Here is a 16,831-nt window from a genome sequence, read left to right as displayed (position 1 = left end):
ACATTTTTATTGAGCAGTAAAAAATATATGTGGTCAACATTGTTACTTTCATTTGCAAATAAAAGAGTTGGGAAGTATAGAAACCTGTACTTAACTTTTTATCAAGAGTACTTATCATCAAATTACTCCCATCCAGGCTTCTGCAGGTCTGTAATTTTCTTTCCAATGTACAGGAGTATGTGGTGGGAATTCCAGTTGATAACATTTTTATTTAAAAAAAAAAAAAGAATCAGCATAGTCAAGTTGTCTTAGTGTTACGGATTTCTGGATTTTTGTCCTTGGAGGAGGTCAGGATCTTCCCAAGGCCTGGGTCCTCGAATATTCTTCCAGTCATCAAAAGTGGAGTCTTTTATTTTCTATAGAGCCACAAATATTAGAGGATAAATATTAGTATAGGAGCCCTGTGGGTTCGATTAGGACCTCAGTGAATGAATGAATAAATGAGTAGAAAGAATTCAATAGGCCCTCACTTATAATTCTAATAAATAACTGCATATCAAGCTTAATAATTAAAGAAATGTCATATTTCTTAGGACTTAAAATTTTTCTTACTTCCTATTGATGTTACTGCCTATCTTTCCCCTCATCAGAATTAAACTATTAAAACAGAAAAACTCTATATTTTTTAAAAATTTATTTTATTAAATTATAGCTTATTTACAATGTTGTGTTAATTTCTGCTATACAGCAAAGTGATTCGGTTATACATATATATGTATATACACACACATACATTCTTTTTCATATTCTTTTCCATTATGATTTATCACAAAATACTATAGCTCCCTGTGCTATACAGTAGGACCTGGTTGTTTATCCATTCTATATATAATAGTTTGCATCTGCTAATCAAAAACTCCCAATCCATCCCTCCCCCATGCTCCCCCTTGGCAGCCACAAGTCTGTTCTCTATGTCTGTGAGTCTGTTTCTGTTTTGTAGATGTGTTCATTTGCATCATATTTTAGATACCATAATAAGTGATATCATATGGTATTTGTCTTCCTCTTTCTGATTTACTTCACTTAGTATGATAATCTCTAGGTCCATCCATGTTGCTGCAAATGGCATTATTTCATTCTTTTTCATGACTGAGTAGTATTCCATTGTATATATTAATATGCACCACATCTTCTTTATCTATTCATCTGTTGATGGACATTTAGGTTGTTTCCATGTCTTGGCTATTGTGAATACTGCTGCTATGACATAGGGGTGCATGTATCTTTTAGAATTATAGTTTTCTCCAGATATATGCTCAGGATTGCTGGATCATATGGCAACTCTATTTTTAGTTTTTTGTGGAACCTCCATACTGTCTTCCATAGTGGCTACACCAATTTACATTCCCACCAACAGTGTACAAGGGTTATCTTTTCCCTAAACCCTCTTCAGCATTTGTTATTTGTAGATTTTTTTAATGATGGCTATTCTGACCTCTGTGAGGTGGTACCTCATTGTAGTTTTAACTTGCGTTTCTTGAATAATGTACATGTTTTATTTTTGAGAGCACAAAGAAAGGGAAGAAGCTGGGAAAACAAAACTCCAGGTCCGAACGCTAATCCAGCATAATAATGACTAGCATGGGTTAACATGGGTGATGGCAGTAAATGAAGAGAACAAAAGTGGAGAATCTAGAGTCTGCTAGAAGGAATAGAGACCAAGATGATTTGTTCTGCACCTAAGAAATGAGCCTGGGCTTAAGAATGAAAAGATATTCCCCATAGCTGCCATAAGCAAAGCTCTTTTGGGGCAATAAAAACTAGCTTCAACCACAGTTTGGATCACCATATCTTTAGTTAGTGTGAAGTGTCTCTCAAGCACAGGAATGAAAATAGGAAAAAAAGGGAAGAACATAAACCTTTCTTTACCCTTCTGACACCACTCTGACAGTAACTTTCATATATCTGCTTTGGTTATTCTGGAATAATTAAGTGAACAAGATAGAAAAAGAAACACAGAGAACACAGGACAGCTTTTATTCAGAGACAGGGAAAATGATATCAATTTACCTTGACACTTGGATACTAAGCACTACTGTTTTACTAACAAGCTATATAACCCTGGGCTAGTGATTTGAGCTATCTGGGCACTAATTCTCTCAAAAGTAATGATGAAAAGGCTAGACCAAATGGTCTATATAATTTCTTCAGCTCTCAAACTCTACGGCTTCTAAAAGAACTTTAAGGAACGTCCACTCCCAGACAAACCCTCCATAGCTATATACTGAGAAGTAGCAAATTAGAGGTTTTGACAAGATAATGGGGAAATAGTAAATGAACCATTCTCTAAATTTCACTTACAGTTTTACCAGGAGTTTACTAAATCTACATAGATGAACAAAATTCTACTAATTTAGTGTCAAGAACAGAGTAAATTATTTTCAAGTATAGTTATGAAATGATACAAAGTTATAAAAAGGTTTTAAGAAAGAATAATGGCCTTCACTCAGATAACATAAGACCTATATGCTCAAGAGAATTTGAGAATAATTCTTAAATGGGATGCAAGGTTGGCAGAACAACTTCATGCAAAAGTGGTCCAGTCCCAAACTAAACTAAAAAACAACAACAATAAAACAAAAACAAACAACAACAACAAAAAAGTGGTCTAGTCTTAAGCTCTGACGAGATCCTCTGGGTAAACAATTTGGAGACTGAATGCCACAGTTTGAGGGGTTTAGGAAACATCAAAACCTTTCTACAGATCCTCCCTTATGAAGCATAAAATCAAGCTCAAAATGATCAGCCAATGATTGAAATGCTAAAATGAGAATCAACACTCTTCACACGTCTCTTCAATGTATATTATTCACAATGTCCACCTTTCAATCAAAAATGACCAAACATGAAAAGAAATGGGAAAATATGATCAGAGATGGAGAACACCCTCTCTCTCCACATCCTATAATAAAACATGCTATTAAGCTCTTTGATTTCATTAATAAGATAGGTGGAAAATGATACCTCGTTATAATTTTAATTAACATTCCTATTATAAGTTGAGCATCTCTTTATCTGTTTAAAAATGGTATTTATTTCCTTGTCTCTGAACTCATTACATGCTCTGCCCATGTTCCTACTGATCAAGTGAGTTGTTGAAATTTTCCATACTGATTTGCTCTTCATATTTAAATAAATTAATTCATCGTGTTAAGATAAAAAATATTTTTAGAATTTCACATTTAACTAGTAACTTTATATACACTATTTTTTTAGGTTGAACTTTTGAACTTTTGAATTTTTATGTATGAATTCTGCCATCTTTACTTTACTGGGTTTTCTATATTTAAATAGGGTTTTCTGACTCAAGACCACTAAAAAGAATCTTCATTGTTTACTCCTAGTACTTTTACCTTTTGTTTTTTATTTTTAAATTCTTGATCCATCTAGAATATGGATATGAAACAGTATATGAAATATAGATCCATCTTTATTTTCTTTTCAAACGACTACATAGTTGTTCTAATAACATATATTTAAGGTAAATATTTTTTTCCTGTACTGATAATAATTTGAATTTACCTTAAAGCAGACAGAACCAGTCACTGACTAGGAAGATTGCTACATTAGCATACTGTACCTCATACTCGGACTCCAATGACACTTTATTCATTTTCAGTTTTTTTTCTAACTCAGGATCAATCTGTAGAAAAGAAAGAGCAGCCGTAAGTTATTTAAGTCTGTTAGATTCCATTTTCAATTTTAAAAAGTAATATAAGGCATGGCTGGGATGGCATGGCAGATTACAAAAGCATGGGAAAATCTCCACAAAACATACAATTGCATAATGATAACTAATATAGTACTACCACCACTACTACAACTAATAGCAGCTAATATTTACTGAGGACTTGGTGTATGCCACGTATTTTGACATTTATTACCTCCTTTAATCCTCAAAAAATCCTATGACATAAGTATTAGTATTATGATCAAAGTAAGGATAATGGAATACAGGGAGTTTGAATAGCTTGTCAAAGAGGCAGAACTTGGCTTTGAGCCTCAGCCCTCTGCCTCCAGAGTCTATGCTATTAACCACCACAATAAATTATGTTATTACATAGAATCATTACAAAAATACTAATAAATGTAACACTGCTCTTGAAAACAAAAAAGAACATTTTATATACACCAGAAATTAAAAAGTTAGCTATGAAAAAATTAGACAGGATTCCATAGTGGTAAACAGAAACTGATGCCATGTTACCTGTGTGTAGCAAAGTCTTTAGGAAAGAAGAATGTGATTGCTGAAATTAATTAACAACCATCACCATCAACAAAACCCAAATTAAATTCAGTGGAATAGCTGAATAATGACTAACACAGCTTAAGACCAAAGTAGTACACAAGAAACACAACATGAGGATTCCACTAGAATGATGCACAAACAGATGGGATAAATGAAAGAAAAGGCATATTATGAAAGCTAGATCCAAAACAGGTCTATTAGGGGTTTCAGAATTACAGGATAAAGAGAATGGAGGAAGGGCAATAACTAATCAATAATTAATGAATAATATATAAAAATACATGATTCCTCAGACTGAAAGAGCACAATAAAAAAATAACCACAACAGGAATTCCCTGGTGATCCAGTGCTTAAGATTCATTGATTTCACTGTTGTGGGCTGAAGTTCGATCCCTGGTCAGGGACCTAAGACCCTATAAGCCATGAGGCGCAGCCAAAATAAGTAAATAAATAAAATTTAAAAATAACCACAACAAAACAAAGCCAGCCCACTCTTCATCAACTAATAGTAAAGCCTTAGGATATTAAGGATAAAAAGAAAATCTCAAAAGCAAAAAGAGTGAAAAGACAAAGGGATGAGGATTAGAAAAAAGACTTCATCAGCAACTTAAAACGCTAAAATAAAATGAAATTATATCTACAATGTTGATATTAAAAGGATTACTTTGAACCTCAGTTTTTTTGGGGGAGGGTTTGGGTTTTTTTTGCGGTACGCAGGCCTCTCACTGCTGTGGCCTCTCCCGCTGTGGAGCACAGGCTCCAGACGCGCAGGCTCAGCGGCCATGGCTCATGGGCCCAGCCGCTCTGCAGCATGTGGGATCCTCCTGGACCGGGGCACGAACCCATATCCCCTGCATCAGCAGGTGGACTCTCAACCACTGCACCACCAGGGAAGCCCTGAACCTCAGTTTTATTTTGACTATTTTCTCTCTTCTTTCTCAGCTTCTACTTGATTGAGTTTTTCTCAATCAGTGTTTTGAGTGGTGGAAATACATACAAACATCTCAACAATCTCAGTAACTGCTGAACTCATCTATTAACTAATAAAGATTTTCTGACTGACATTTTTAGAAATCCAGTTATATATTACTTACAAAAAATGCACTTAAAAAAAAAGAATGAAAACACAAGATTGAAGGCAGAGGTTACAAAAAATGATACACTACACACACACACACACACACACACACACACACACACACAAAACTGGTGGGGGCAGGAGGATCAATACATAACAATATTTTTAATGGACAAAACAGAATTCAAGGCAAACAGCATCAAAAAGGAACATTTAGGACTTCCCTGGCGGTCCAGTGGTTAGGACTCCGCGCAATGCGCGGGTTCAATCCCTGACTGGGGAGCTAGGATCCTGCATGCATGAGGCACGGCCAAAAAAAAAAAAAAAAAAAAAAAAATTCAATACTGGAAAATGGAACAATTTTTAAAGAAAATGTTAGAATTATTAAATATTATGTGAATGTATTGCTTTGAACTGTATGCAGCAAAATGGATAAAAATTTAAGAAATAAATACACAAAATATCCTAAAGGAGCTTAACATACCTCTCCCAGAAACTAACTGATCAAGCAGATTATAAATAAAATTATTGAAGATGAGTAAAATGATTAAGTTCTTTCTAATAGATATATATAGAATTTTGAGCCCAGCAAATTTGGATTGCTATTTTCTCCTCAAACACACACAAAATATTAATAAAAATTAAACTTATTATAGGGCATAATGGAAAACTAGGCAAATTCACATATAAAAAATAGTCATATATAACATATTCAATGACTACAATCGATAATATTTAAAATCAATAGCAAAGAGATAACTGCAGAAAGAATTCATATATATGGAAGCTGAAAACGTTTTAAAATACATTAACATGTTAGAGAAGAAATCAAAATGAAAATTACAAAGTATTTACAAGTGAAGAGCTATCTGTTGCATGATCTTTTTCATTCTAATAGGTTTAATCTTCTTGTGTATAAAATTTCTTGGTAGAGAACATTTCATCTGCACATAATGACATTTTCACTCCTTTCTATCTAAACCCACTTAGTTCAGATTAGCTTAAGATGGCAGAGTGGAAGGATGTGAGCTCGCCCCCTTCTTACAAAAATACCAAAATCACTACTGTAGAATAACCATCAACAAAAAAACACAGGAATCTACTAAAAATGATACCCTACATCCAAAGACAAAGAAGCCACAATAAGATGGGAGGAGGGGGCGCAATCGTGATAAAATCAAACCCCATACCCACCAGATGGGTGACCCACAAACTGGAAAATAATTATACCACAGAAGTTATCCCACAGGAGTGAAAATTCTGAGCCCCAAGTCAGGCTTTCCAGCCTGGGCGTCCAGCAATGGGAGAAGGAGTCCCCAGAGAATCTGGCTTTGAAGGCCAATGGGGTTGATCACAGGACTTCCACAGGTCTGGGGAAAACAGAACTTCACTCTTGGAGGGCATGCATAAAGTCTTGAGGGTACCAGGACCCAGAGGAAAAAAGCAGTGACCTCAGAATAGACTGGGTCAGACCTACCTGCTAGCATTGGAGGGTCTCCTGGGGAGGCAGGGGGTGTCTGTGGCTCAGTGTGGGGACAAAGACACTAGCAGCAGCAGTTCTTGGAACTACTCATTGGCATGAACCCTCCCAAAGGCCACCATTACAACCAAACAGCCTGTAGGCTCCAGTGCTGGATCACCTCAGGCCAAATAACCAATGGCACGGGAACACAGCCCTTCCCATCAGCACACAAGTGGCTTAAAGTCTCCCTGAGCACAGCCCTGCCCACCAGAGGGACAAGATCCAGCTCCCCACCACTGGGAACCAGTCCCTCCCATCAGGAACCCTGCACAGGCCTCTTAAACAGCCTCATCCACCAGAGGGCAGGCAACGGAAGCAAGAACTACAATCCTGCAGCCTGTGGATGGAAACTGCATTCACAGAAATTTAGTCAAAACGAGAAGGCAGAGGAATATGTCCCAGATGAAGGAACAAAATGAAACCCCAGAAGAAAAATTAAGTGGAGTGGAGATAGCCAAGCTACTAGAAAAATAATTCAGAATAACGACAGTGAAGATGATCCAAGATCTTGGAAAAAGAATAGAGGCAAGGATTAAGAAGATGCAAGAAATGTTTCACAAAGACCTAGAAGAATTAAGAACAAACAGAGATGAACAATATGATAACTGAAATGAAAAATACATTTGAAGGAATCAATAGTACAATAAGTGAGTCAGAAGAACAGATAAGTGACCTGAAAGACAGAATGGTGGAAATCATTACCACAGAACAGAATAAAGAAAATAGAATGAAAAGAAATGTAGACAGTCTAAGAGATCTTTTAAATGCACCAACATTCCCATTATAGGGGTCCCAAAAGGAGAAGAGAGAAAGGACCTGAGAAAATATTTGAGGAGATAATAGCTGAAAACTTCACACAGTCATCCAAGTCCAGGAAGCACAAAGAGTCCCAGGCACATAAACCCAAGGAGGAACACGCCAAGACTCCTAGTAATGAAACTGACAAATACTAAAGACAAAGAAAAAATATTAAAAGTAACAAGTGAAAAACAACAAATAACATACAAGGGAACTCCCATAAGGTTATCAGCTGATTTCTCAGCAGAAACTCTGCAGGCCAGAAGGAAGTAGCATAATATACTGTATTTAGAGTGATGAAAGGGAAGAACCTACGACCAAGAATACTCTACCCAGCAAGCCTCTCATTCAGATTTGATGGAGAAATCAAAGGCTTTACACACCCCAATATGTTCACTGCAGCACTATTTACAACAGCCAGGTCATGGAAGCAACCTAAATATTCATTGACAGATGAATGGATAAAGAAGATGTGGTATATATATACAATGGAATATTACTCAGCCATAAAAATGAATGAAATTGGGTCATCTGTAGAGACGTGGATGGACCTAGACACTGTCATACAGAGTGAAGTAAGTCAGAAGGAGAAAAACACACATTGTAAATTAATGTATATTTGTGGAATCTACAAAAATGTCACAGATGAACCAGTTTGTAAGGCAGAAACAGAAACACAGAGGTAGAGAACAAACATATGGACATCAAGAGGGGAAAGGGCAGGTGGGATGAATTGGGAGATTGGGACTAACATATATACACTAATGTATAAAATAGATAACTAATGAGAACCTGTTGTATAGCACAGGAAACTCCACTTCACTGTAGAGAAGAAACAAACAACCCTGTAAAACAACTATATCCCAATTTAAAAAAAAAAAAAGAAACTTTACAGACAAGCAAAAGCTAAGAGAACTCAGCACCACCAGACCAGCTCTGCAACAAATGCTAAAGGAACTTCTCTAGATGGGAAAGAAACTAGAAAGTTAAAACAACCTTGTACCTATACAGACTGCTATATCAAAACCTCACAGGAGGGATTTCGCTGGTGGCAGGGTGATTAAAAATCCACCTGCCAATGCAGACGACATGGGTTCAAACCCTGGTCTGGGAAGATCCCACATGCCACAGAGCAACTAAGCCCATGTGCCACAATTACTGAGCCTGTGCTCTAGAGCCCATGAGCCACAGCTATTGAAGTCTGTGCACCTAGAGCCTGTGCTCCACAACAAGAGAAGCCATCGCAATGAAAAGCCTGCACACCACAACAAAGAGTAGCCTCCACTGGCCACAACTAGACAAAGCCCGTGCACAGCAACAAAGAACCAATGCAGCCAAAAATAAATAAATAAATAAATTAATTAATTAAAAACAAAAAAACCTCATGGGAACAGCAAACCCCAAAACTATAAATATACACACACAAAAAAGAAAAAGCAACACAAACAGAACAATAAAGATGGCCATCAAACCACAAGAGAACAAAAGAGAAAGGGAAGAAAAAAGACCTACAAAAACAAACCCCAAACAAGAAAATGGCAATAGCAATTTACATACCAATAATTACCTTAGTACAGTGGAGAAAGGACAGCCTCTTCAATAAGTGGTGCTGGGAAAACTGGACAGGTACATGTAAAAGTATGAGATTAGATCACTCCCTAACACCATACACAAAAATAAGCTCAAAATGGATTAAAGACCTAAATGTAAGGCCAGAAACTATCAAACTCTTAGAGGTAAACATAGGCAGAACACTCTATGACATAAATCACAGCAAGATCTTTTTTGACCCACTTCCTAGAGAAATGGAAATAAAAATAAACAAATGGGACCTAATGAAACTTCAAAGCTTTTGCACAGCAAAGGAAACCATAAACAAGACCAAAAGACAACCCTCAGAATGGGAGAAAATATTTGCAAACAAAGCAACTGACAAAGGATTAATCTCCAAAATTTATAAGCAGCTCATGCAGCTCAATATCAAAAAACAAACAACCCAATCCAAAAATGGGCAGAAGACTTAAATAGACATTTCTCCAAAGAAGATATACAGACTGCCAACAAACACATGAAAGAATGCTCAACATCATTAATCATTAGAGAAATGCAAATCGAAACTACAATGAGATATCATCTCACACCAGTCAGAATGGCCATCATCAAAAAATCTAGAAACAATAAATGCTGGAGAGGGTGTGGAGAAAAGGGAACACTCTTGCACTGCTGGTGGGAATGTGAATTGGTACAGCCACTATGCAGAACAGTATGGAGGTTCCTTAAAAAACTACAAATAGAACTACCATATGACCCAGCAATCCCACTACTGGGCATATACCCTGAGAAAACCAAAATTCAAAAAGAGTCATGTACCAAAATGTTCATTGCAGCTCTATTTACAATAGCCCGGAGATGGAAACAACCTAAGTGCCCATCATCAGATGAACGGATAAAGAAGATGTGGCATATATATACAATGGAATATTACTCAGCCATAAAAAGAAATGAAATTGAGCTATTTGTAATGAGGTGGATAGACCTAGAGTCTGTCATACAGAGGGAAGTAAGTCAGAAAGAAAAAGACAAATACCGTATGCTAACACGTATATATGGAATTTAAGAAAAAAAATGTCATGAAGAACCTAGGGGTAAGGCAGGAATAAAGATGCAGACCTACTAGAGAACGGACGTGAGGATATGGGGAGGGGGAAGGGTGAGCTGTGACAGGGCGAGAGAGAGTCATGGACATATACACACTAACAAACGTAGTAAGGTAGATAGCTAGTGGGAAGCAGCCGCATGGCACAGGGATATTGGCTCGGTGCTTTGTGACAGCCCGGAGGGGTGGGATAGGGAGGGTGGGAGGGAGGGAGACGCAAGAGGGAAGACATATGGCAACATATGTATATGTATAACTGATTCACTTTGTTATAAAGCAGAAACTAACACACCATTGTAAAGCAATTATACCCCAATAAAGATGTTAAAAAAAAAAAAAAGCAGCAGACTACACATTCTTTTCATGTGCACATGGAACATTCTCCAGGATTGACCACATGCTGGGCCACAAAGAGAGCCTCGGTAACTTTAAGAGAACTGAAATCATATCAAGCATCTTTTCCAACCACGCTATGAGATTAGAAATCAACTACAAGAAAAAAAAAACTGTAAAAAACACAAATGTGGAGCCTAAACAATATGCTACTAAACCACCAATGGATCACTGAAGAAATGAAAGAGGAAATCAAATAATACCTAGCGACAAATGGAAACAAAAGCACAATGAATCAAAACCTATGGGATGCAGCAAAAGCAGTCTAATAACCAATGGGGTGGGAACACAGCCCCACCCATCAGCACACAAGTGGCTTAAAGTCTCCCTGAGCACAGTCCTGCCCACCAGAAGGACAAGACCCAGCTCCACCCACCACTGGACGGGAACAGGCTCCTCCCATCAGGAAGCCTGCACAAGCCTCCTAGACAGTTTAGAGCAATACAATCTTACCTCAGGAAACAAGAAAAATTTCAAACAACCTAACCTTACAGCTAGAGCAACTAGAGAAAGAAGAACATAAAGATCAGAGAAGGAAAGAAATCATAAAGATCAGAGCAGAAATAAATGAAATAGAGATGAAAAAAACAACAGCAAAGATCAATGAAACTAAAAGCTGGTTCTTTGACAAGATAACAAAATTGATAAACCTTTAGCCAGACTCATCAAGAAAAAAATGGAGAGGACTCCAATCAGTAAAATTAGAAATGAAAAAGAAGTTAAGATGGACACCACAGAAATGTAAGGATCATAAGAGACTACTACAAGCGACTATATGCCAATAAAATGGACAACCTGAAAGAAACAGATAAATTCTTAGAAAGGTACAAGCTCCCAAGACTGAACCAGAAAAAAACAGAAAACATGAACAGCCCAATCACAAGTATGGTAAGTACCCTACATACGAGCCTTCAAGTTGCCATCTTTCAAAGATACAAACTTATGTTCACATGTCTAATCACATAAGTTACTTCACGTGTCTGGTGTACATTGTCACATGAATGCATCCTCTACAAGTGGTTGTGCTTTTGTGTACCTTACTATACAGTACTGTATAGAGTACAGTAGTACAGTATCTTTATTTCAAGCCCAGGATGTCTGGAAGCAAGTGTAAAAGGAGCGGGTGATGTAGCTGGCACTGCTAAGAAGTGCCAAGAGATAACAATGGAAACAAAAGTGAAAAAAATTGAGAGTGAAGCGAGGAGAAAAGATGGTAGACGTCACTTGTTCTTATAACATGAATCATTCAACCATCAGCACAATTCTAATGAACAAAGACAAGATCATGGAATATGAGCAGTGTGCTGTGCCGATGATGTCAACAATAATATCAAAGAAGTGTGGAAGAATGATGGAAGAGATGGAGAAACTTCTCAGTGTATGGATGCAGGATCAGCAACAGTGTTGAGCCCCACTCAGCTTTATGCTGATTCAAGACAAAGCTAAAAGCCTTTACAAAGACTTAAAGAAGAAACTCAGCAAAAAATCAGAGGGCACATCTTTTAATGTCAGCAATGGCTGGTTTCACGGGTTCAAGGTTAGAGCCAAACTTCACAACGTAAAAGTAAGTGGCAAGGCAGTGAGTGCAGATACGGTAGCTGCCCGGGAATTTCCTGAAACTCTTTGAGAAATTACTGATGAAGGCGTGTATTCAACAGAGCAAGTTTTTAATGTGGATGAGATAGTACTGTACTGGAAGAGGATGGCAGACCAAAGTTACATCAGTAAGGAGGAAAAGTTAATGCCAGGCTATAGAGCAGCAAAGGGCAGACTAACTCTGTTGATTGGTGGCAGTGCTTCCTGCAATATGAAGCTGAAGGCTCTCTTAGTTTATCATTCAGAGACCCAAGAGCCCGTAAAAACAAAGCCAAGGGATCTCTTCCTGTTGTGTGGAAGAGTAACCCCAAAGCCTGGGTTACACAGGCCATTTTCTAGGACTGGTTTTTCCACCACTTTATCCCGGAGGTAGGGAAATATTGCTTGGAGAAGGACATCCCATTCGACATTCCTTTGCTGCTTGACAGTGCTCGGGGCCAACCCCCATTCATGGATGACTTTCATCCCAACGTCAAAGTAGTGCATCTGCCACCAAATACTATATTGTTCATTCAACCTATGGACCAGGGCGTTATAGTGACTTTCAAGAAATATTATTTACATCACACTTTTCGCAGTAAAGGCGAGTGACAGGAATCAGAAACCACCTTTTGACAATTTTGGAAGGACTACAAAGCCATAAAAACACTGACTTTGCATGGCGTGAAGTTACGGCCATCACCACGAATAGGGTTTGGAAGAACCTTTGCCTGCAGTTTGTTCACGATTTTCGTGGATTTGAGAAGGTGGATGAGGAGCCCAAAGAGGTCTTCAGCAACTCAGTGACCCTAAGCAAGAAGCTGGAGCTAGATCTGCAACAGGATGGCTTCATTGAATTCCTTGCTGTGCAACACAAGGAGGTTACAGTACTAATTGAAGACCTGATGGAATTGGAGGCCCAGAGAAAGGACAAAGAGAGACAAGAGGAAGAAGTAACTGAAGAACCAAAGAGATTCACAACAAGGGAAATGGCAAGGGGATTTTCTTTATTTGAGGAGGCACTGTTAGGTTTTGAGGCACAGGACCCAAACATAGAATGGTGCACAAAGGTTGCAGCAGACGTTCAGAATTCAGTCCAGTGCTACCATATCATCTATGACAAGAAAAAAAGAGCTACTACCCAGACATCAATGGATCATTTTTTCAAGAGGGTGGATAGAACTGAATCCAGCAAGGAACCAGAACCTGCGCCATCAACATCAGGCGTGAGTGAAACTGCACCTTGCCCTGCACCTCCTACTGCTGACAATCCTTCCTCCTATTGCTCTACCATCGCCCCCCTCCTCTCCCTCCTCCAGTCAGTAACTCTTCTTGCCTGTTCACTTGATGCCAGCCTCTGTGTCAGCTGTTGTACTGTACTACTGTACTTTTCAAGGTACTGTACTGTAAGATTAAAAATGCTTTAGTTTTTTGAGATGTTTGATTTTTATGTATTATTTGTGTGAAAAGTATTATAAACCTATTACAGTACAGTACTATATAGCCGACTTTGTTAGTTAGGTACCTAGGCTAACTTTGTTGGATTTACGAACAAAGTGGACTTACAAATGCACTCTTGGAACAAAACTCACTCATGTGTAGGGGACTTACTGTACTGAAAATGAAACTGTGATTGAAAAACTCCCAACAAACAAAAACCCAGGACCAGATGGCTTCACAGGCAAATTCTATCAAACATCTAGAGAAGAGTTAACACCTATCCTTCTGAAACTGTTCCAAAAAAATTGCACAGGAAGGAAAACTCCCAAACTCATTCTATGAGTCCACCATAGCCCTAATACCAAAACCAGACAAACATATCACAAAAAAAGAAAATTACAGGCCAATATCACTGATGAACACAGACACAAAAATCCTCAACCAACTACTAGCAATCTGAATCCAACAATACATTAAAGGATTACACACCATGATCAAGTGGGATTTATCACAGGGATGCAAGGATTTTTCAGTATCCACAAATCAATCAGTGTGATACACCACATCAACAAACTGAAGAATAAAAACCATATGATCATCTCAATAGATGAAGAAAAAGCTTTTGACAAAATTCAGCACCCATTTATGAAAAACACTCTCCAGAAAGTGGGCATAGAGGGAACCATACCTCAACATAATAAAGGCCGTATACTACAAACCTACAGCTATTCAGTGTTCAAAAGCTAAAAGCAGGGACTTCCTTGGTGGTCCAGTGGGTAAAACTCCACACTCCCAATGTAGGGGGCCCGGGTTCAATCCCTGGTCAGGGAACTAGATCCCGCATGCATGCCGCAACTAAGAGTCCGCATGCCACATCTAAAAAGTCTGCATGCCGCAATGCGGAGCCTGCGTGCCTCAATGAAGACCCAGCACAGCCAAAATAATAATTTAAAAATAAATAAATATTTCAAAAAAAAGCTGAAAGTATTTCCTCTAAGATCAGGAAGAAGACATGGATGTCCACTCTCATCACTTTCATTCAACACAGCTTTGGAAGTCCTAGCTGTGGCAATCAGAGAATAAAAAGAAATAAAAGGAATCCAAATTAGAAAAGAAGTAAACTGTCACTGTTTGCAGATGACATGATTCTGTACATAGAAAATCCTAAAAACGCTACCAGAAAACTACTACAGCTCATCAATGAATCTGGTAAAGTTGCAGGTTACAAAATTAATACACAAAAATCTGTTGCATTTCTATACACTAACAACGAAAGATCAGAAACAGAAATTAAAGAAAAAATCCCATTTACCACCACATCAAAAAGAATAAAATACCTAGGAATAAACCTACCTAAGGAGACAAAAGACCTGTACTCTGAAAACTATAAGACGCTGATGAAAGAAATCGAAGACGACACAATAGAGGGAAAGATATACCATATACTTGGATTGGAAGAATCAATGTTGTCAAAATAAGTATACTAACCAACGCAATCTAGATTCAATGCAAACCCTATCAAATTACCAATGGCATTTTTCACAGAACTAGAACAAAAAATCTTAAAATTTGTATGGAGACACAAAAGACCCTGAATAGTGAAAGCAATCTTGAGAAAGAAAAATGGAGCTGGAAAATTCAGGCTCCCCAACTTCAGACTAAACTACAAAGCTACAGTCATCAAAACAGTCTGGTACTGGCACAAAAATAGAAATGTAGATCAATGGAACAGGATAGAAAGCCCAGAAATAAACCCACGCACCTATGGTCAATTAATCTATGACAAAAGAGGTAAGACTATACAATGGAGGAAAGACAGTCTCTTCAAGAAATGGTGCTGGGAAAACTGGACAGCTACCTGTAAAAAAATGAAATTAGAATGCTCTTTAACACCATACACAAAAATAAACTTAAAATGGATTAAAGACCTAAATATAAGACTGGACACACACAATGTATTACAGGAAAACATAGGCAGAACACTCTCTGACATAAATCACAGCAATATCCTTTTCAATCCATCTCCCAGAGTAATGGAAATAAAAAACAAAAATAAACAAATGGGACCTAATGAAATTTAAAAGCTTTAGCACAGCAAAGGAAACCATAAACAAAACAAAAAGACAACCCACAGAATGGGTGCAAATATTTTCAAACAATGCAACAACAAAGAATTAGTCTCCAAAATTTATGAACATCACATGCAGCTTAATATCATAAACACAAATAACCCAATCAAAAAATAGGCAGAAGACCTAAATAGACATTTCTCCAAAGAAGACATACAAATGGCAAGAGGTGCATGAAAAGATGTTCAGCATCACTGATTATTAGAGAAATGCAAATCAAAACTACAGTGAGATATTACCTCACATAAGTCAGAATGGCTATCATCAAAAAATCCACAAACAACAAATGCTAGAGAGGGTGTGGAGAGAAGGGAACCCTCCTACACTGTTTGTTGGAATGTAAATTGGTGCAGCCACTGTGGAGAACAGTATGGAGATTCCTTAAAAAACTAAAAATAGAGGTACCATATGATCCTGCAATCCCACTCCTGGGTATATATCTGTAGAAAAACATGGTCCAAAAGGATACACGCACCCAAATGTTCATTGCAGCACTGTTTACAATAGCCAAAACATGGAAGAAACCTAAATCTCCAACGACAGATGAATGGATAAAGAAGATGTGGTACATATATACAATGGGATATTACTCTGACATTAAAAAGAATGAAATAATGCCATTTGCAACAACAGGGATGGACCTAGAGATCACCATACTGAGTGAAGTAAGTCAGACAAAGACAAATATTGTATAATACTGCTTATATGCAGAATCTTAAAAACAAATGATACAAATGAACTTATTTACAAAACAGAAACAGACTCACGACTTAGAGAATGAATTTATGGTTGGGGGGGTGGGGAGGCTGGGGGGTGGAAAGGATAGTTAGGGAGTTTGAGATTGACATGTACACACTACTATATTTAAAATGGATAACCAACAAGGACCTACTGTATAGCACAGGGAACTCTGCTCAATATTATGTAACAACCTAAATGGGAAAAGAATTTGAAAAAGAACAGCTACATATATATGTATAACTGAATCACT

General features: G+C 37.7%; 1 protein-coding gene across 1 annotated transcript in view; it reads right to left on the bottom strand.

Moving 5' to 3' along the window:
- Window positions 1-215: 215 nt before the first annotated feature.
- COX16 (cytochrome c oxidase assembly factor COX16) overlaps window positions 216-16,831 on the bottom strand; it is a 33,534-nt gene continuing 16,918 nt past the window's right edge. The window contains 3 exon segments of the mRNA XM_079908369.1: window positions 216-274; window positions 276-356; window positions 3,581-3,643. Coding sequence (XP_079764495.1) covers window positions 239-274; window positions 276-356; window positions 3,581-3,643 — 180 coding nt within the window. The 3' untranslated portion in view covers window positions 216-238.

The sequence above is a fragment of the Stenella coeruleoalba genome (assembly GCF_951394435.1).
Source record: "Stenella coeruleoalba genome assembly, chromosome: 2".
Lineage (NCBI taxonomy): Eukaryota > Metazoa > Chordata > Mammalia > Artiodactyla > Delphinidae > Stenella > Stenella coeruleoalba.
This window is presented reverse-complemented; position numbering and strand designations above follow the sequence as displayed.